Source organism: Alosa alosa, chromosome 21, assembly GCF_017589495.1.
Source record: "Alosa alosa isolate M-15738 ecotype Scorff River chromosome 21, AALO_Geno_1.1, whole genome shotgun sequence".
Lineage (NCBI taxonomy): Eukaryota > Metazoa > Chordata > Actinopteri > Clupeiformes > Clupeidae > Alosa > Alosa alosa.
The window spans coordinates 19,234,261-19,254,816 of record NC_063209.1 but is presented as its reverse complement, the minus strand read 5'-3'; the positions used below and the strand labels follow the sequence as shown (position 1 = coordinate 19,254,816).

At 41.5% G+C, this 20,556-nt stretch overlaps 2 protein-coding genes and 1 long non-coding RNA gene across 9 annotated transcripts in view; all 3 read left to right on the top strand.

Moving 5' to 3' along the window:
- Nucleotides 1–365: 365 nt before the first annotated feature.
- Nucleotides 366–1,462, top strand: LOC125286595. Of its 2 annotated transcripts, none has more exons than XR_007192208.1 (2): nucleotides 366–838; nucleotides 1,150–1,462. It is a non-coding gene; the product is annotated as an uncharacterized LOC125286595 (long non-coding RNA). The 2 variants fall into 2 exon arrangements; XR_007192207.1 differs by having other exon boundaries at nucleotides 1,056–1,462.
- Nucleotides 1,463–3,707: 2,245 nt separating this feature from the next.
- LOC125286592 (solute carrier family 22 member 5-like) lies at nucleotides 3,708–17,778 on the top strand. 4 transcript variants are annotated; one of them, XM_048231790.1, is made up of 11 exons: nucleotides 3,708–3,730; nucleotides 4,615–5,147; nucleotides 5,852–5,955; nucleotides 8,557–8,711; nucleotides 9,166–9,337; nucleotides 9,637–9,772; nucleotides 10,046–10,140; nucleotides 10,527–10,741; nucleotides 12,609–12,791; nucleotides 17,077–17,212; nucleotides 17,305–17,778. In XM_048231790.1, the coding sequence occupies exons 2-11, from the start codon at nucleotides 4,782–4,784 to the stop codon at nucleotides 17,366–17,368; spliced, it is 1,626 nt and encodes a 541-aa protein (XP_048087747.1). In that variant the 5' UTR covers nucleotides 3,708–3,730; nucleotides 4,615–4,781; the 3' UTR covers nucleotides 17,369–17,778. The 4 variants fall into 4 exon arrangements, with proteins under 4 accessions (XP_048087747.1, XP_048087746.1, XP_048087748.1 ...); XM_048231789.1 differs by lacking the exon at nucleotides 3,708–3,730 and having other exon boundaries at nucleotides 4,496–5,147; XM_048231791.1 differs by lacking the exons at nucleotides 3,708–3,730; nucleotides 17,077–17,212; nucleotides 17,305–17,778 and adding an exon at nucleotides 13,315–13,375 and having other exon boundaries at nucleotides 4,496–5,147.
- A 97-nt stretch (nucleotides 17,779–17,875) lies between these two features.
- Nucleotides 17,876–20,556, top strand: part of stox2b (storkhead box 2b) — a 71,245-nt gene continuing 68,564 nt past the window's right edge. Inside the window, exons 1-2 of one of the 3 annotated variants that reach the window (XM_048231782.1) lie at nucleotides 17,876–18,414; nucleotides 18,665–19,012. In XM_048231782.1, the coding sequence (XP_048087739.1) occupies nucleotides 18,685–19,012 (328 nt within the window). In that variant the 5' untranslated portion in view covers nucleotides 17,876–18,414; nucleotides 18,665–18,684. Of the gene's footprint in view, nucleotides 19,013–20,556 lie in introns of all 3 variants that reach the window. The other 2 variants (XM_048231788.1, XM_048231784.1) reach the window with 2 other exon arrangements.

Below are 20,556 nucleotides of genomic sequence, written 5' to 3'. Positions count from 1 at the left end.
GAATTGTAATGTAGTCTAACTTGTGCAATGGGCTGAGGTGCAGTGGCTGCAGGACTAAAGCGAGCGAGAGATTCAAGAGTGGAGAACAGCTCATGCGCTTGCTAGAGATTACATTTTTTTTTTTTAAAGGGCCAGTGCAAATGACCTTGCGGGCCGCCAATTAAAGGGCCCTGCTGTAGTCACTTCATGAGATGTCTCGTAGTTGGGCAAATTAAGTCAGTACTAGAAGCTATATTCATTTTTTAGCACTTGTGATGTCATCACATCACCAAAAGTATTGGTTTTACCAAAACATATTTGACTGTATTTTTAAACTACAAAAATACACACCTATAAAGTTTTTGGATACAAAATATGCAGCCATTTTCTTCAACCCAACAAAGTACAAATTACAAAATACTATTTTGTATTTGAAATAAATATTTTAGACACAACATGTATTATTAACACTGCCCAAACCTGCACGTAGTACCAATCCAGACCCTCCAGACTGCAGTGTGAAGATTTCCCTTATCTCATGAATTCAGGCCTGACACCATGAGATAAAGGAACGCCTCAGCCATAACTGATAAGCCATAATTGGCTTGCCTTTTCAGCAGCCTCAGACAAAAAATACGCTCTAACATTAGTTTATTTACCCAACAAAACCCGGACACAGTATAGCCTGAAAACCTTACTGTCTGGGTCAACAACATGGTGGACCAGGTGCATACTGCATATGTAGCGGGTTGAAATAGCGCACCTGTGCCTTTAAGGCTGTTCATTAGTAAATCAGTGGATACAGCTGGTTGGTTTCTTTATAATTTGACTTGCACCATGGGTCAGGTATGCAGTAGAGGTGAGGCTGAATTTGTCGTTTGAATGGCTAGCCACGCCCTTATTGTGTGAATGTCTTGCATGTCTGATTTAGTTTCTATTTGTATTCATTGTGGTAACGGGAAAGTCAGCCAGATCTAGGCTATAAGGGTCAGCCTGTGTCATCCGGGCATACTGGTGTGATTACTGTTGTTGTCTGTACTTTTCGTTGTCTGTTGTGGTTGTGGTTTGTGTTGCAGGAGTAGGGGGTGCTGCAGGGGAGGCTGGTCACCTGGTGTTGGTGGGAGTCTTTAGTTTGTAGTGCATGTGTGGCTTCACTGTGTGTGTTTCCAGTACTGTTCACCTGTGTGGGTTGCGGTGGTTGCGGTCTCCTATATCCACGTGTGATCCTGACATCCCTCTCTTCAGGATAGCCTGCCTCCCTATGGTAAACCTGGTTCCCGTCTAATTAATTGTCCTGTCTTGTTTTGTTACCTTCCCACTCTATGGGGCACAAAATTGTTGTACATTTTTTTTAAATAATGAATTAATATGTTCTTAGTCTTGTTACAGCTCTTTCCTTCCAGTCTAGGTTTCTCTTGATAGTGTCCCAGTCTCTACTTCCATTTGCCTCCATGGACGAATACAACTTACCTGATGTGTTTAATCCTCTGACTCATGGTATTTTCTTCGGCAAGGAAAGCCCAATTAAGACCTGTTGCTGGTATGCTTGTACAATCTAGTGTGGCTGTGAATGAGCTAACGTCACTAGCGCGACTGATGGGTTTGTAGTCGTTGGAATTACGATCTTTCACAATGTTGTAATTCAATAGTTGCGAAACAAACTGCAAATGTCTTTACATGAAAAATTGTCTTTAAAATTGACAAACATCATATGGGTAATTCAAGGCACAAGTCAACCGGGACCAGAAAATAATTTCTTTTTCGCCATAGACTGCCGTTCAATTTTTTTTGAAAGATAGGTCCTATGTGCTTAAAACCAGAGACGGTTGATAAAGCGAGACCATAAATTCTGGCACGTTGTGACGTGGGGTTCGAAGCTGTCACGCCCATTTAGGAGTCTAGCGGGAGGTCCAGTGTCTATGTATTCCTATAGGAGAAATGAACATTTTCACGCAATATGACCAATCCCTTAGAACCAACATTCAGCGATGTAAGTTTTGAAACAATTTTCTAGAAGCCACATGTCCCTAACATTCCGACATTGAAATGGTATTTTCCAACGAAACAAATAAAGACAAAAATAGCTTTGTTCGTGATCTGTCACTGTCTTCTCAAAGCTGTGGTGCACAGCCACCTGTTCTCAGAGGCTCTAGACTCCGAGATGGTTGATAAATTAACCTAACATATTTTTGCTAGAACTAGTAGACTACCACAAAGTTGCTGAACATATGTTATTTCAGGTTTGTTTGCAACAATATAAGTTTAACCAAAGTTCTTAGCTGCTAGCTAGCTAGCGAACATTCCCATTCACTTTCCGTTTACTGTGTTAGCTAGCTAGAACGCATAGATATATAGATGACTAGATGTCGCCTTCGGCTTCTCGGCATGCGTCAACACCGCCGCCATCTTGTAGCGGGGATCTGAAGCTCACAATGCTGAAGACCATGAGGGGATGGAGGAAGAAGGTATAGATTTATGTGCCGTGCGTAGGATGGTGCAGACTAAAAAACTGTGTGAAATAGACTTGTTATGTTCTTTTTTTCTCACATTGTTGTCCCAGGCATATGTGGTTTTACCAACCGGAAGGAATGGGAGCTTGTGCTTAGTAGGCAATTGTATGCAAACAGTGCAGGGGCATGGGACAAAGACCCCAGAAGATTTTCACAGGTTTCTGGGATTGATCATTTACATGGGGTTCACGTCCCTCCCTAATATCCATTGCTACTGGGGAACCAAGTCTTGGCAGGGATCAGGGGACATTGACCAAATGATGAATACATATTGTGTACTCCAAAAAACGCAGAATACCAGAAAGCACTTTTTCTCCATTGACATTGCCGTTGTCAGTAGCTTCTTGTTATTTCAAGTTTGACAATGCAATGCAGAATCTGGTGTTGAACCTAGGTTTGGTAGCTACAATCAGATTTTCTCCAAATTCTATCACAACAGCTGGTAGGCATTTCCGTTGAAATTGCTGTCAGATTTGGCATTCTGCAAAAAGGGGATGCGTTTAGTAATGAGTCATAGCTCTTCTGTGTTCACCCTTCAGGTTCCCCACCCCACCTTTCCCTATCCTCCTCTGTAAGTGTGTGTGTGTGTGTGTGTGTGGGGGGGTGGTGGTGGTGAGTTTGTGTGTGTGTGTATGTGTTTATTCTCCACAGGCTTGTTCTAAGTATGTAATCTACTTTCAAATGTTTAGAACACATTGAGTTTTGAGTGATGTTGATTGTATTCCTAGCTTTTCATGAATAATAATACATTTTATATATGTATATAATTTTCATATTATACTGATTTATATAAGGAAGTTGTATTTGTATAAGGAAGTTGTATTTGTTGAATCAAATGTATTTTATGTCTCTTTTCCGAGATGGTCTTCAATGAATACAGTATACTTACTTCCTGTATTACTGGTAAGGTAAAGTGTGTTTTTTATTTTTTAAATGTCTAAATCCCGTTTCCTGCATTTTTTTTTTACACTGATCACTAAAATTATCATAACTTTTGAAAGGTTAATGATATTCCTCTTTCAGTCTTTTTTGTTTAATAGCCCACAACTTGCTGAACATTTCATACACTCTATATTTTTCTCTATCTTGTAGAGAAATATGATGAAAATTCATTTTTATGTGAATTAAATTTTGACAAATTCCGGATATGGAGAGGATTTTCAAATACTGTTCATTACTATATCAACATTACCATATGTATTTTACATCATTTCATAGAACTGATCCTTCTGATTACAATGGTATGTATATCCCATTGATGGTATGTATTATATTCAAGAAATACGTTTTTTTGTGTGAGGTCATCCAGCACCAAAAATTGAATGTTCGGCACGGGCACGAAAGGGTTAGTTCAAAGTTCAAAGTTCAAAGTCTGCTTTATTGTCAATTTCTTCACATGTCAAGACATTCAAAGAGATCGAAATTGCGTTTCCTACTATCCCACGGTGGAGACAAGACATATTTTACCAATTAGGTCCACAGACAAACATAACATTCAAGTAAACAATATAAAAAGTAAAAATAAGAAGGCACATACAATGAAGAAATAAGAGCAGCAAAATTTGGTAGAAATTGTGCAATTGTGCATACAGTAGACAGTCAATATAATAGTGCAAAGTCAGGCCAATAAATGGCTGAGGTAGTTTTGTTTGACCTAAGTATGCAAGTGGCATAGTGGTGCAAGTTATGTAAGAGCAGCAGAAGTGTACAGGACAACAACACGTTGCAAGTGGTTAAATAAAAACATTTAATTGTCCCAGGCATATGTGGTTTAACCTGTGAGCCTCTTGGTTCTTTTGATTAACAGAAACCTGTTCCCTGGTTTTGATACTAGGGTGGCGTAGTCAGCTACTTCTTGCCAGTTCTTGGTAACACCACACATAGAGAATGTAGGATACAGTTGGCGGATGGCATCAAATGCAAGGGGATTAAGGGAGCAGAAGCAGCCATTGAAAACACATTCCCACTGTTGCATAGTACAGAGCTATAACACACATACACCCCCGCCCCCGAGTACTCCACCCCAGTTATCTCTCTGGTAATTGCTGGCTCTCTTCCTCCTGGTACTTTTCTTTCTTGTCCCGCCCCTTGCCCCACTGAACCCACCCCCACTACCAACACGCAGTGCACAGTGGAGTGGAGATTTATTTTCCTGCTGATATGCACCTGGCATGACTAGAGAGAGTCACTATCCACGAGAGTTTGGCCATCTGTCCTCGTTAGCCTCCTCTCACCCATGACCTTCGACCTCGTTGGGCCCCTTCCAACCTGCTGCACTGTTGCCGTGCCACCATGGACTATGACGAGGTCACCTCCTTTCTTGGAGAATGGGGAGCATTCCAGAAAGCCATGTTCCTACTGCTAAGTCTGAGCACGGTGCCCAACGGCTATGCCGGAATGGCAATGGTCTTCCTGGCCGACACACCGGACCATCACTGCCAGCTGCCACACCTCGACACCAGCTGGCAACAGCACAATCTGAGTTTGAGTCCGTCACTGCCCCTGGAGGAGCGGGCAGGGGGACAATGGGCTCTCAGCAGGTGCCAGCGATACAGACGGGCAAACAGCACGGGGACAGGGTTCAGCAATAGCACGGAGGGCTGTCTGGACGGATGGCACTTTGACAGAAAGCAGTATCAGTCCACCATCGTGACTGAGGTGAGGGGAACAGGGTCTGTTTACTTTGAAATGTACTCTCCCTGTCCTGGGATCACATCATCCTGTTTATTGGCAAATGAACAACTGCTGAGATTGATTGTAAACTGGTACATTGCAACAACTTAGTGAATTACTCATAGACTGCCAGGAGTATTGCCAGATGATTTATTAAAGCTAGGCAACAATTAGTTGATTTAGCTGCAAGGTGCTGTGTGTGGTAATAATTAACCCAGCCACTGTTCACACATCACACAAAGCTTACAGCTTTCAGTCTTTTTCACTTTGTCAAATATTTTACATTTACATCTAAATGTTAAGAGAAATATATACATTTTATCAAAACATCTTTGGTTTGGCATGGAACAACTGAACATAACTGTCACGTTTTCATGCTCAACATCATGATATGTTTTCTCCCTGTGAGGAGGGGAGCTTTTATGCTTGTGTTTTGATGGGTCATGTAACTTAAAGTTTGGCCACAAACAGTAGTCTTCAGTCGTAGCTGAAAAGGCAAGTCTTTTTTAGCATGTCCCAGTTTTTAATTGGATAATCGATCAGACTCAAAAATGTGTATGCTTCTGTTCATGACACTCAGAGAGAGAGAGAGAGATGTCTGTGTGTTATGGTGCTTTGTGGGTGTGTGGTGTTTTTGTGAAATGTAAAACATGAGGTTACTTCATGTGGCCTCTGTTCCTGATTTACAGTGGAGCCTTGTGTGTGGGGATTCCTGGAAGGTTCCATTCAGCCTGTCTGTGTTTTTCATGGGTGTTCTGAGCGGCTCCTTTGTGTCTGGTCAGATCTCCGACAGGTACAGAGGAAGAGATTTTCTCTCAAATGTTTTTTTTAATCTGGTTAAATTTAGGAATCAATATCAGAATATTGTGTTGCCAGGGCACAGATGAGGGGCTTTTCCAACATGTATTTGCGGATTTTTTTTTTTACTATTTCACAATCCAGATTGTCATCAGTCAACCAACTCCCGGCTTAACAGGTATTTCTGCTTAGAATGAATTAAGTACATTTCACAACCCCTTTGAAAACTGGCGTGACTTTAAAAATGCAGTTTCTGAAGCAAAACAGGAACTGTGGAATGTAGTTTGTTCATTCTAGGCAAAAATACCTGTTCATAGGTCCCAGAATTTAGTTGACTATAGCCAAAGTCCTTTCAGGCAAGTCCCTCCCCTCGGCGGTCATATAGCAATGCTTTTCGGGCACTCATCGGGCATCCTATTCAGCAGAAATGCGCGTGTGCAAGGCTTCACGACACCAATCTTGCTCCAGCAGCGGGTTCACAACACATGATTGGGAAGATGTCTTCACAACACACCATATGATTGGCTCAATGTATTCACATCACACCATATGATTGGCTCAATGTATTCACATGTCAACGTTTTGCCGAGAAAGGGGTGGGATATGTGTAGACAACGGCCATATTGGCGTTACAAATTAACCCCATGCATTTCTATCGAGGATTTTTTGAGTGCTGTGTCTCCTCATTAGAAAGTCTCTGCTATAGCGCAGATGTGCAGCACTTAAAAAAAACAATGGTTCAGCAACTATATTAGTTCAATGATTTAAAGTGAGGTTAAAATTGGGGGAAAAAGCAGTTTATAACTGTTTGAGTTCGAAGAGAAAAGTTGCAACACTGCTATTTTTTAACCTAACAGACTAAATTCCTTTTCTTTGTACTCTATTCCTGTAAAAATAATGCAGACTTACATTTGAAATATGGAAATTGAAAACAATTTTGCACTTTCTTTACTTTTTTAACACACTGTTATTTATGTGAACACTGAACTGTGGGCTAAACGTTTGGCAATTAGGAATTGGTTTATAAAACATGTATCCACACCCTAACTTATCATTAGTACATGTGTATGTAACAACAGTTAAATAATGGAAATATTACTTCACCAACAAAATATTATTGCATAATTTATTAAGTATTAACAACAATTTGAACATATTTTAGATATATCTTATTTACTATGAACAAACCATTTATAACTGTGTGTACAAATGCTTTACTAATGAGAAATGTATGAGTAATACTTTACAAATGATGAACAAACCATTTGCTAATAGTTTACTAATGCTTAACAAATGATGAATTGTGTGTTGTTATTATAGTTCCAAATTACTTTAACTGTAGCCTATGTTATAGAGCTCTCTCACCAATCTGAGTTTAAAAATGGTCAATAATGGGAACCGCATAACCTCGCAAATCACAACCTCCTGTAGCCTCGTCTTTGTTGCTTTCATGATTTCCTTTTAAAAGTTTATTAAAAGGAGATGGCCTCTATGCACGCTCATCCCGCATGACTCTATTGCTGAAGAAAAACATGTCAAAGCTCGTTGAAAGTTGGCTACACAACATTTGAACAATCCTATGAAATACTGAGAAAATGTATTTTGGTCAGGCAAGAGCAAAATTTAACTTTTCGGATGTCATACTACACCCCATATTTGGAGGAGAAATGGCACTGTGCATCACCCTAAAAATACCTTACCAACAGTGAGGTTTGGAGGTGGTGGCATCATGGTGTGGGCTGTTTTTCATCTCATATTACTAGCAGACTTGTTGAAGGAATGATGAATGTTGTCATTTTGTTCTGGGAGAATCTTTACATCCACCAGGATGATGAGGATGAGACATGGCTAGACCTTCCAGCAGGACAATGATCCAAACCATTCAGCAAAGGAAACTCCCAAATGGTTTCAGAGAAAGGAAATCAAGCCCCTGACTTCAATTCAATTGAACAGTTTTGGTAGTTAACTATCTGTTTAAAAGAATGGGCCAAACTCACACCAGAATACTGTGACTGATTAGTTTAGTCATACAGGAAATGCCTTGAAACTGTCATTACAAATAAAGGCTTTTCCACAAAGTATTTAAGAAACTTCAGCAGGCGTGTTCAATACTTTTTTCCTGCGTCATTCCACTTTATTACACATAACTCTACCTATGGACTTTAATGTTTGGATTTTTTATATGGGTGGATTATCTGAGTTAATACTAATGCCTGGTGAAAATGTCATGCAAATAGCCTCATTGGAAGTATACTTACTGAAAAAAAATGTTGACGTGTTCTATACTTATTTTCTCCGCTGTATATCTAAGTATTTAAGGGCACTGATTAAAAATGCCTGATTATTACACAGATGTCTCTTGGACTGGTTTACTTTGACTCCTGAAAAATGGGAGCAAAATTGTTGTGTGTATATTTGTGTGCAGGACAGAAATAAAAGCAACACGCTTTCCTAGTTACCAACACTGACAAGAGGTGAGATGATATGCCACTAGGTACATCATGAAGTCAACTCTTAGTTTGATCCATGCATCATTATACATTTGAAAAACCATGAATTCCTCCCATGGTGTGAGTTCTTTTTCCTGTGTGTGCAGATTTGGACGAAAGGTGACCCTGTTCATTACCATGGCGGTGCAGACAGTCTTCAGTCTCGTGCAGGTGTTCTCTGTCAGCTGGGTGATGTTCTGCATCCTCTTCTACCTCGTTGGTCTTGGCCAGATCTCCAACTACGTCGCTGCCTTCGTCTTAGGTGCAGATTCAAAGTATATCACTGTTTCTGTTATATCAGTAGGGCTCTCGGTTATGTCTGGAGAGATCATGTGAATGACCAAAAGCACATGTTTTAGCATGCAGGCATGCCAAGCATGGGGATTCAGTCCCTTTTAAGTATTGACTGTTCCCTGCTATCTGACCTTGTGGATGAAAATAGCACACAGGCAAAAATGGCACACAGTGACTACATGTACTTTTAACCCTCCAATACAAAAAAAAGATCCTTTTGTGTGTAATTCACATTTTCACATTGTATCCTCAATGGTGGTTTTCAGTAGAAGTACCATTATAATGCTGGATTACAACTGACCTCAAACAGCTCTCAGGTGGATGTGATAGAGACTAGCTACTAGACTAATATACTGACTGTTGTTTGCTTTGGGTCTAACAATGCTACCCCATAAACCTCTGCTGCTCTAATGAACCCGTAGGCTCAGAGTTGCTGGGGAAGTCATCGCGGGTGACCTTCTCCACTCTGGGGGTGTGTGTGTTTTATGCATTGGGGTACGCTGTGCTCCCACTCTGTGCATACTTCATCAGAAGCTGGAGAGTGCTACTGGCTGTTCTCTCATTACCTGGGCTGCTGTACATCCCCCTCTGGTGGTAAGACAGTGTCATTGCATGCATGGATAGGAATGTGAACGGTGACAGAGGCTAGATTGAGAAGAAAGCAAGGATAAGGGGAAAAACTCAAATGTTTGTAACTGCAAAACCTGAGTGTGGAAATGCTAGATACATATCACATGACAGTGTTATTCTATAATTTATCTGCAAGACAAAGGGTATTATTGATTCACATAATTTTTAGTCTTCTAAAAGAATTTGGATGGCATGGTAGACTATAACACAAAAATACACACACACACACACACTCTCTCTTCCCATGCCTTGCTTTGTGACAGGCTGATTCCTGAGTCCCCGCGTTGGTTGCTGGCTCAAGGTCGCATTGAAGAGGCAGAGGCCATTGTCCGAGCTGCAGCCAGGAAGAATAGAGTGACTGCACCAGCACTCATATTCAAAGATCATGAGCTGCAAGGGGTGAGAAATGTCTATTCCCTTTACATCACACCTACTGGCACTCATTGCTATTATTGAAAACTTGCAGCACACGTAAGGCACACATTTTATCAGTAGGTACACTGCCAGACAATAACATACAATAACTTTGTTGTCAGAGTGAAAATAATAAAATGAAAAGTAGCTGCTCTCCCAAGAATGGACATAAAATGTTTTAGGTAATTGTGTGTCACGTGTATGGTGTGCATTATAGCTACTTATGGGAAACTAATTTGTAAATGCTTAATCCCACAGACTAATGACCATTCACATGATGTACGATACACATACATGGACCTGGTCAGAACCTCCAAGATGAGGAATGTAACATTCCTGCATGCTGTCGTTTGGTATGCCTGAAAAGAATGGCTCAAATGTTGCATAGTTGAGTGGCTAGAATGTACCATGTAATGTTCCTTATATAAAATGGCTTAAATGTTTCAATGCTTAGTTGAAAGACCATAATGATGGTTTGTCCTAGAATCTGAACTGACAGTTTTGGGCTGGTATAGCAGACTGTTGGTTACAGTAAATGTGCCAGACTTAGGCTCACCAAAAAATGCTTTGATGCAGGTTATGGAATTTTTTTGGGGGTGTCGATACCACTTTCATTACATTCTCCATTTTGTTATTTGTAAATAGGAAAGTGTTATTTTCTTATTTTTTTAAATCAATCCTTTAATTAAATTTACACAGCCATCATTATCATGTTTTTTTCCGCTCTAATTACATTCAGGTTCATCATCACCATCAGCTACTTTGGCCTGTCCTTGAATACCCCGAACATGAATGGAGACCCCTACCTTAACTGCTTCCTGTCCGCACTGGTGGAGATTGTGGCCTACGTCGTAGCATGGCTCCTCCTTAAGCTGGTGCCCCGGAGAGCCGTCGTCACAGTCCCGATGCTCATGGGAGGCCTGGTGCTGTGTCTTATCCACTTTGTGCCTCAGGGTAAGTTGGTGGCTGACAGTGAGTTACAGTGGAAGTATTACAGACAGTATCTGCAAATATGTACAAAATATACTAGTCTGTTTTAACGCTGGTGCACCTCTGTCCTCCCACAGATTACACAGGGAGGGAATTCTCCCATTTGTGCGTAAATCGCGTGCACTTCAGTTACGCACCTCTGTGTAACGCGTATTCTCCCATCCTTGCTTCTGTCACACCCACAGCGCATAAGTTTGAAATCAAGGCGGCCTTATGAAAGAGGTGTGATTTATTTAAAATAGAGCCAGATCCACCACCTTGTTAATTTAGGCTGATATGAAAACGTGGAACGTGGACTTTCTCATTGACCTTCTGAATGACATTTAAATCCAGAAAGAACACAAACCAGTCTTTGATTTTGAAAACGTAACCATGGTGAACTGAATAGCAAAGGCCAACAGTAAAATAGTGTGTCATCACATAGCCTAAACAAAAATTGACTTTACAAAATGTTACTTTTGCTTTGAGGTTTGTTGAGTCAAGATGTGCCTGAGGTGTGTAGATCCATAATTTAAAAACTCACTGTTGAGAAATTAAGTTTCAACGGCAGCCCGACGCTTCTCATAATGCGTTCCACAAGCACAGTTAAGCTAGCTGGTATAGCCTAGCTTCTACATGTGCAAATGTATGGATGACTTCGGTCAAATTGGAAAGAAATGGACAGATCCGAACAGTCAGGCTCTGGGATTACGACTTCACATCAAGTTTAAACTAAAGATGCACAGTTGGTAAACTCTAATATCCAAAGTGGGTGATTATAACGGGATTTTCACTATTTAACAATGTAGCCTCATGGATAAGGTAATGTCACCGTGCCACCGTGTGACACTGTAATGGGGGAAAACATGAAGCTGTATTAGCATATTAAAGGCACACTATGCAGGTTTTTTAGCTTAATATGCAAGTTTATTAGCTTAATTTACATTTACCTGCTTCAGAGTCATTGGAATGGTTATATGACTTTTTTCTGGTTGAATGGTGGCCGTCTCGCTTCCCCCTAGCGCCTGTGAGCGGAAAAACCACCCTTGCAACTGTGGGCCAGCGGACCGACGGCCTCAGTGTCAGGAAGTATAACGAGTGTAACGAATTTCTTTACTGCATTTAAATACACATACACGCCAGGCACGGCTAGAAAAAGGTAGCGATGGAGTTTCTCAGCCATTCGTCGTGACCGAGCAAGCGAAAAATAAGCAAAAACTGGAAAAAAACAGTAAGGAAATTGCCAATACCGCATAGTTTACCTTTAAGCATCAAAATTGATACTGTAATGTTAATTTGTAACATTCTGTGTATACTACATGTATTTAGAACTAGGTCTACTGCCAACATTGAGCAATATGCTGTTTCACCTTGTAGTGGCGCTCGACTATACAGTCCCCCGGAGCACCTACCTGGAAAAGTGCTTAAGCCATTGCAGAATCAAGAGTTGTATACATAAGAAGCGCGCAGAGTGAAATGTGCGTATAGTTACAAACTTTCTTTGACTTACACACATGGGAGAATTCCCCCCAAAATGTTTATTATGGTCTGGAGAGACTCTCTGTTTAAGCTTGGTATGTTGAAAATGAGCTTTGAACTACTTAATCGGCCATTTTCAAATCTGCATCAAAAACTCTGCAGACTTTCCTAGGCCTACTGCATAAAAAAATAATGCATGACACCTTTTCTGACTTCTAATATGGCCATAGAAAACCACAGAAAGACTGATAACCAATCTGCACCTCATAATCTACTAATCAGTCAATTGTTTCCATTAATTGCAATAGAGAACATTTACTGTGGTGTCTTTGTTTCTGACCTTCATTTGTCCTGTCAACTCTACTCTCCGTAGATTACAGTGTGTTAAGTGTGGTTCTGGCCATGGCTGCTAAGTTTGGCGTCACGGCTTCCTTGTCAGTGCTGTACATTTCGGCTGCGGAGACGTTCCCCACAGTGGTGCGGGCGATGGGCATAGGGATCTGCTCTATGGCCTCCAAGACTGGGAGCACCGCTGCTCCCTTTTTCCCTTTCTTAGGTGAGTAGTGCCCAGGGCAGAGCTCACCTCACGTCACCTCCGTCATGGTATAAAGCTCTGATCGCTATCAAATTCCGGCAGCCATCTTGGCCAGCTATTTGCCTATTCAAGTGAATTGGGAGACATACAGGAAGGAGCAGGATATGTGTATTGACATTAGAAACCAACCCCATGCATTTCAATGGAGGATTGTTTGAGTGCTGTGTCTCCTCATTAGAAAGTCTCTGGTCTCCATCCTCTCTATGTGTTGTCATGTGGTCTGTTTCTTTAGGAGGCAAAGGTGCATTAAGTGGAGCCTCTATGAAGGAAACACTGGGTACTGGGTACCCATTTTCAACATAGCCTACTGGGTATACCAAATTAGTCTAAATCTGACAAGAAGGGGTCATGCACCTATTCATGACAACAGCGTTACATAATGCAATACCAGATTCCCTTCTTCCTATTGTCATCTCCCATAAGTCAGTGTGGCATCAACATGAGTTTGAAGCCGTTATTGTGTTTCTACATTTTGTTTCTTCAGGTCAGTGCCGGCCCGAGCCTTTTGGGGGCCCTAAGTAGAATTTGATTTGGGGGCCCCCTCCCACAACGCAGAGTCACCTGTGCTTGGCGTTAATGGGAGACATTTCTCTGTTGATGGCGGGGATTTAGCTCTGGTGATGGCTTATATTAGATCAAAACATACTGTAAATAAAACATACTGTAAATAATCATGCAAACATACCTGTATCTTGCTCGTTTTTCTCCTCCTCTGTCATTTTCTTCTTACTGTTTTCGGCACCAGAGGGATACGTCCTTTTTTGTGACTTTTCTTAACATTACCGTCTCTTCCGATTTTTGAACTTGATGCAGTGTCTGCACGAATTGTCTATGCACCCGAGGTGTCTAGTTTATCTTGGCGTGACTCAAAGGCTGGCAGACACAGTAGAGGTAGGCAGGCATATTGATCATGAAATCAGAATTTTCTTGTTTTGAATTATTAATTGTTTAATTTATTCATTCATTGATGTCACTTGTTTACGTTATTTATTATGTAAAAAAAAAGAAAGAAAGAAACTCGATTGGGGCAGGGGGCCCCAAGCAGCCGCTTAGTTCGCTTATGCCTCGGGCCGGCCCTGCTTCAGGTGCTATTCACATTGCAAGAGACTACGCGACAAAAGAATGTTCATATAATTCAGCGTTTACAGGCGAAAGAGCCAATGGTGACACAAAATGACAAAGTTAAAATAATTGTAACTTTTGAGATGACAAACGATGAACAGCGAGCGAAGCGCTGGCCAATTTAACGTTTAAAGGTGTTGGTCTTACAGGTCCACCCTCATGACTCAAGGCACAAATAGCTGGGCTAACCACAGGGTTAAAAGTGATGGACACCTCCTACTAGCAGCATGTCTGCATGAGGCGTTAGAAGGAAAGTTTTCAACACACAACACTTAAAAATGCAGTTAGCAAGTCTGACGGATTGAGGGGACTTAGCCAAAATTTTTGCAACTCTATTTACAAAATGCAACTCTCATTTACAAAAATGTTTACAACTTTCATGCCCCTCCCCCACTACCACCGAGCACTCTCTCATCGAGTTTGTGCTCGTCAGTGCACCAGACTGTGATTGACGGTCAGATCTCACACACCCCTGCTCTGATTGGACCAGAAGAACCAGGAGCTGTGGATTTTTGCAAAACAAATAACAGGCTCTAGGTGGAGATAGAAGTGCAGATTTTTTTCTAAAACCGGCTGATATATGTTCTGTCGGAGCATAGTGTAGGTTTCAGTGAATATGATCAAAAAAATCTGGACAACTGCAGCTTTAACTGCTGGTAAATATGGTATGTGTGTTTGTGAATATAGCATTTTAGAGCAAAAGGTCCGCTGTTTCCATCTCTTAGTCTCTCATTCTGTAGACGAGCTGGGTTTGCACAAACCCAGGTGTTAACTTGTTCTCGCTGTCCAGGGTGAAATGCAATATTTCCGTTTGTTACAGTTCCCTCTCAGGGATATGACCTAAGACAAACTCAGACGGTAACCTGATCCGTGCAAAAGACATAAACCAGGTGCATATTTTACCTGTAGTCAGAAGTACTGAATTGGCCCCATGCCTAGTGCCTGGGAAGTATCCGTTTTTATGGCCTGTTTCAATTAGCTCACACACATATTTCAGATTTATAGATGATGTATACATCTGACGGATTTACTAGATATTGTTTCCAAATCAGGAGGTACTCCTTTAACTTTTATCACTGTCTACATCATTGCACACCATCTGTCTTAACAAGACTTATCTGAAAGTACCAAGTGTCACATTTTAACCCAGTATTGTTACCTAAAGTGACAAGAGATGAAAGATGAGAGCCTTACGTTGGTTCACATATTATTGCCTCTGGGTAGTGTCCAAAATTGAAGCACGCGATAGAGGCTACCCTCTCGAGTTACTGTCTGACCTCTCGACTTGCACACATCAGAGAGTGCTGTGGTGTTGACTGAGGACACCCGAGACACCTCTGGAGTGGGCAAAGGAATTCCTCTGTGTGTGTTTTGTGTTTGTGTGTGTGTGGGCGAAGGAGTTCCTCTGTGTGTGTGTGTGGGTGAAGGAGTTCTTCCATGTTGGGGTTCTGTGCTGTATAAGTCAGTCAGAAGACAGGGAGTTATGCTGTGTGTAAACTCCTGTCTCTACTGCCCGGGCAAAAGTACAGGAAACAGACATATACACTGTTACGGCCGGCTCGTTCACAGACCGCAACATACAAAGAGACGGACAACATATTCAAATAGATTTTTTTATTAAGGTTAAGCAAAAAATGTGTAACAATAGCCTACGAAACATAAAGGGAAAACGAGTGTTGCGTGAAAGCAGTGTCAGCATCAGCATGTAAGATGGCTAGATGGAAGACAAAGAAAGCTAGAGATAAAAGCGTCCACACTGAACAACGATAAACAAAGTCTGTCCTTGTGTTAATGAATGTGATGGCTAAAATGTGATGGGTTCTGATTGGCTATTAGCTTTTTATCATTCTTAAAATCGCTCTGAAAGTGATCCCCAACAATATCGTTCTTCATGTCATTATTTGTATAGTTTATGTGTGACCGTCGTCATTCATATAAACAAGAACAATATATTTGTTTATAGTTATCGTTATCGTTGAATGACCCTTACAGCTTTAGGTTTGAGCCAATTGCAAGACTCTGCCTCAGAAAGGTCATATACAGGGTCAAGGGTCAATACAGTCATGGCCAAATCTGTCGGGACCCCTACAGCTCATTGAAAAATTTGCTTAATGCTTAATTAGTGATAAAGTTAAAAGCAATTATCTCACATATAGCTACATGCCTTTGGTATGTAAAGCAAAAAAAGTTTTGAAAAAAGTTTGAAATTGTTCATTTTACAAATACTCTAATATGGCAAAAACAGTGTAAGACAAAAACATAGGAATAAGTGGTCTTGTATGAGCCCTGATTTAAAGGGACACCAGGCAACGTTTTCGTGTAAATTAATCATCATCTTCATAAGTCGGTATATGGTTAAATAGCTCATTCAGGCTTAATGAAGGCTCTCTCGCCAGCCCTACTGCCTGTAGGAAGAATATCCCACTTGCAAGTTCGTTGTATCCTACCGCCCGACGACCCGAAGCAGGATCAGTTTACAGCACAGAGGCAGGCTAACGAAACGCTAGAGATTGTTGCAAACGTGTGTATAATAGCAGATCCAGCGAAGAAGCAGCGAAAACCCTTGACGGAAGACGCAAAGAAAAGAGAAAGCTTCAGACCGAGCGAGGGGGAGTTTCGTAGAGAAAAAGCATCAGGCTTGCCTGGTGTCCCTTTAAAAGCTGAAACATGTGGTCTTCAGAAAGCATCCTTCAAACCAGAGACAGCTGGAGCAGTTTGCTCAGGAAAAGTAACGCTTCGGACTTGTAACCGGAGGGTTGCTGGTTAGCGCTTCGGACTTGTAACCGGAGGGTTCGAACCCCGACCAGTAGGCACGGCTGAAGTGCCCTTGAGCAAGTGATGAAAATTGCATCATCAACATGGCATTCAGGTGGTGACCGTGTGATCAATTGTGACCGTGCATCAATGACACACGTCTTCGACACACGGTAAATGGCCCATTGACTCTTCTCTAGACTACTGATGAGCTTTGGGTTAGCAGCAGATCAAATCTTGAACATGAAATGGTGACATGAAGAATATCTTGCCTTGTCATTGAATGATTAGAGAAGAAGGGACTGTATTGGCTGTGTTGTTCTGCCTTGTAATGTATAATTTATAGCCTTTCTGAATGGTCTTTTCTCAGGTGTCTATGACAAAACGCTTCCATACATTGTAATGGGACTGATGACACTGGTGGCAGGTCTGTTGAGCATCCTCTTACCTGAGACAGGAGGAATGCCCCTCCCACAGCAAGTATCAGAAGTGCAGACTTTAAACTGGTGAGTGTGAAACACACACACACACACACCCTTGTGTGCCCTTTCAATTTAAAAAAAATATATATTTTTAATTTTCTTTACTTATTTTCTAGGTTTTGTACAAAATGTAAACCACCTGCTGAAAAGAAACTCCCTGAAGAAGATGGACATCTTTGATGGAGATACACTCTGTATCTATAAATGTGACTAGATGGAGCCTATCTAGCAAGATCAGATCATCGAACTGTCAAACTCCAGAGAAATTCGATATAGGAACTGAAAATGGCAGTTGCAACAGAGTTATGTCTTATGGGAGAACATTGCGTGTTGTAAACTATTTTATTGCATAGCCTACTGTACCAGACACCTCAAGAGCTAGAGGTTATAAATATATTTCTTAGTTTTCAGGTGAGTTCAGCTATAGATTTGTATGGTAACACATTTTAAACAGACATGATATCCATGTTTACAATTTTTTTTTCATGTGCTGTTTATGTTCAAGTAATTTTCTTTCAGCATTTTCATGGAATCTAAATGCAACTGTTGTCCTGGCCTTCTGTGAAATTCTTAAATCATTCATGACATGACGGGCATGGACACATGACTCTTTTTTGATACGTAAAATGCTGGTAACATTGACAGCTCTGACAAACTGATAGCCGTCTTCTTCAGACTCACTGAAATACAATACAATTATGTGACTACATTAAAACAAAACAAACAACGTGTCATTACTAAACAACAATTGTAGCCTGTTCAGCTGAACCTGTTGCTGAGCTGAGCCTGCCGATGTAGTCGTAGTGAATGCTACCTACCTGTAGGTGGTGTTATGATAAACACGGAGGCGGGCTTTGTGGAAACATGTGAACCACACACTAGCACTCGAGAGCGAGGAGGGGCGACCTGGAGGGGACAGTTACGAGGCCATTGCAGCAGCAGCGTAGGGAGCGGAGAAACGAAGCAGCGATGCTTTACTTCGCTCAGGTAGGCTAACCTTCCAGCGACACATTTTAAAAGCAAGGTCACGGAATTCTTTGTCTTTGTGCTGACATTCGAGGGGCATTTACTCAACAAGACTGAAGACCACCGAAGATTCGATCATTTGAAGACATTGGCTGTTTTGCCTCGGTGGACACCCAGGGTCTGTCGAGGATGCCATTGTCAATGCGCGGAGATGGTGTGCCCAATAGGTGAATAACGCGGGGGAGTTTTACCTCAGAAAGGTGACTTTTCAATTCAGTGCAGTTGTTTACCTCTGTCAAGAAATATATTTTCCACTATATTGGTCATTGACGGCATAATAGAAAGATGTTCGTGTCAAATGTATTGAATAGCACTGTTGAGTCAATGGTCAAGTCAAATGATTAGCTTAGTTTCCGACGCTAATCCTCACCGATACCATGTCTTCATTACGGAACAAAGGATTGTGATCAAGGACTCGACGGTGCTGTCTTTCTCCGAATATTTCCCTAGGCTACCAACAAAACACGAGAATGGAGCCGTTTTTACAGATCGCGCCCCATTCTCTTGCCATTGTGCTCGCGCGGACAGGAGGGGATGACTCGCCAGGTGTTACCGAGAGCGACGCCCCGCCGCATCATCACACAGGTTACGAGATATTCGCGGATTTCAAATCAGAGAACATGCAACATTTTTGGAATAAAATGGTATCAGATGCCATAGCTGAGACGTTTTTCCTTGGCTGGATTGACGAACACGTGCTGTTGATCCAAGGCAAAGAGGATCACCTGGAGGTTCTAAGAGAAGGCTGGATGAGGCGAACTCTGAAACCGCCGCAAGGCTTCGATATAAAGTACTTGGGTAAGCCTTATAACAACACGAATGTTGTGACCGCTAGGTGCTGCTGTACAGTGTTCACGTAGCTTGAATTTTTTTATTCGTCATATTTCCCTCTCATTTTAGCTTTTGCAGTAGTATAACGCCACGTATTTTAATATGCAAATTAGCCTTTGCATTTGCCCCACACTACAAACCGCTTTATTTGACTGTATTGGTCTCTCTATTGGAGACCTCTGTGTTTATTTTGTAGGCTATTTTACTGGAATTAATTATTTTGATTTTCTGTAAAGTAGACCTCAGTCATTAACATTCATTTTTTAGGCTACATTTTCTTAAAGATTAATTGGCAAAAATAATATTTGCACAACAATTTTCTGTGAAGTATAGCTTGTAGCCTATCTGTAGCCTACTGAACATTGGACACAACAATTTATCCTCATGTTTGGTGACAGTGTCTCTAAGATGGCTGAGAGATCTAATGGAACAGAAAGTAAAACATTGTGTGCTTGCTCTGCTGTGTCACTAAAGTTTTTTGTCATTCATGATTGGGGTTTCAACACCACCTCATCAGAATAAAACACAACACTAACAAAACTCCTCTCCTCAACATCTGCTTGTGAACAGCCAATAGACTTTGCCATTCACAGCTTCATCCAGGGCACTGCTGTTAGTATATCAACTTTATTACAGGCTCTAGGCCCAACAGTAAGACCATACAAAAAAAGTGCTAGGCTTACATCATAAAACTCTAACTCAGTGGTTCTTCTCAACCTTTTTTCAGTCCCGACCCCCAGAGTGATCAGGTTGGTGTTTGGGAAGAAAAATGCTGTCTTTATAGCTGTGTGTGTTTGTAATAGCCTACTAATGGAATGCAAAATGGGTGTAAAGTCTTGCGACCTCCAAGTTGAGACTCTTAAGTAATGCAGGACGGAGGTGGCCCGAGCCCTGCTATGTGGGATGATAGCTCCGTTCTTTATGTGCACCAATCAGAGCAGAAGACGCCATGAGTCATACACTTTCTCTCCTACTGTACACAGCGTTGTGGCTTGGTCCCTACAGACATGTCCCTTAAAATAGCGGTATTGTCCGTTTGTATGAGGCCGGTGTTTATTTTGCTCATTTGAGATCAGTCAGCTGGTGCTGCTGAGCCTCTTTGTATGCTGTGGGAAGGAGGGAACAGAGAGGAGGAGAGAGGACAGAGTGAGGGATATGAAGATGTGAGTGAAAGAGAGAGTGAGGGATATGAAGACGTGAGTGAAAGAGAGAGTGAGGGATATGAAGATGTGAGTGAAAGAGAGAGGGAGGGATATGAAGATGTGAGTGAAAGAGAGGGAGGGATATGAAGACGTGAGTGAAAGAGAGAGTGAGGGATATGAAGACGTGAGTGAAAGAGAGAGTGAGGGATATGAAGATGTGAGTGAAAGAGAGAGTGAGGGATATGAAGATGTGAGTGAAAGAGAGTGAGGGATATGAAGATGTGAGTGAAAGAGAGAGGGAGGGAAATGAGATGTTCTCTTCTCTTGAGCTATTTTGTGTGTGTACGTGTGTGTTTCTTGTGTGCTGTA

Coding starts and splice junctions, on each gene's coding strand:
- LOC125286592 (XM_048231790.1), top strand. CDS start 4,782: ATGGACTATGACGAGGTCACCTCCTTTCTTGGAGAATGGGGAGCATTC. Junction 5,956..8,556: donor TCTGGTCAGATCTCCGACAG/GTACAGAGGAAG, acceptor CTGTGTGTGCAG/ATTTGGACGAAAGGTGACCC. Junction 10,141..10,526: donor TTCCTGCATGCTGTCGTTTG/GTATGCCTGAAA, acceptor AATTACATTCAG/GTTCATCATCACCATCAGCT.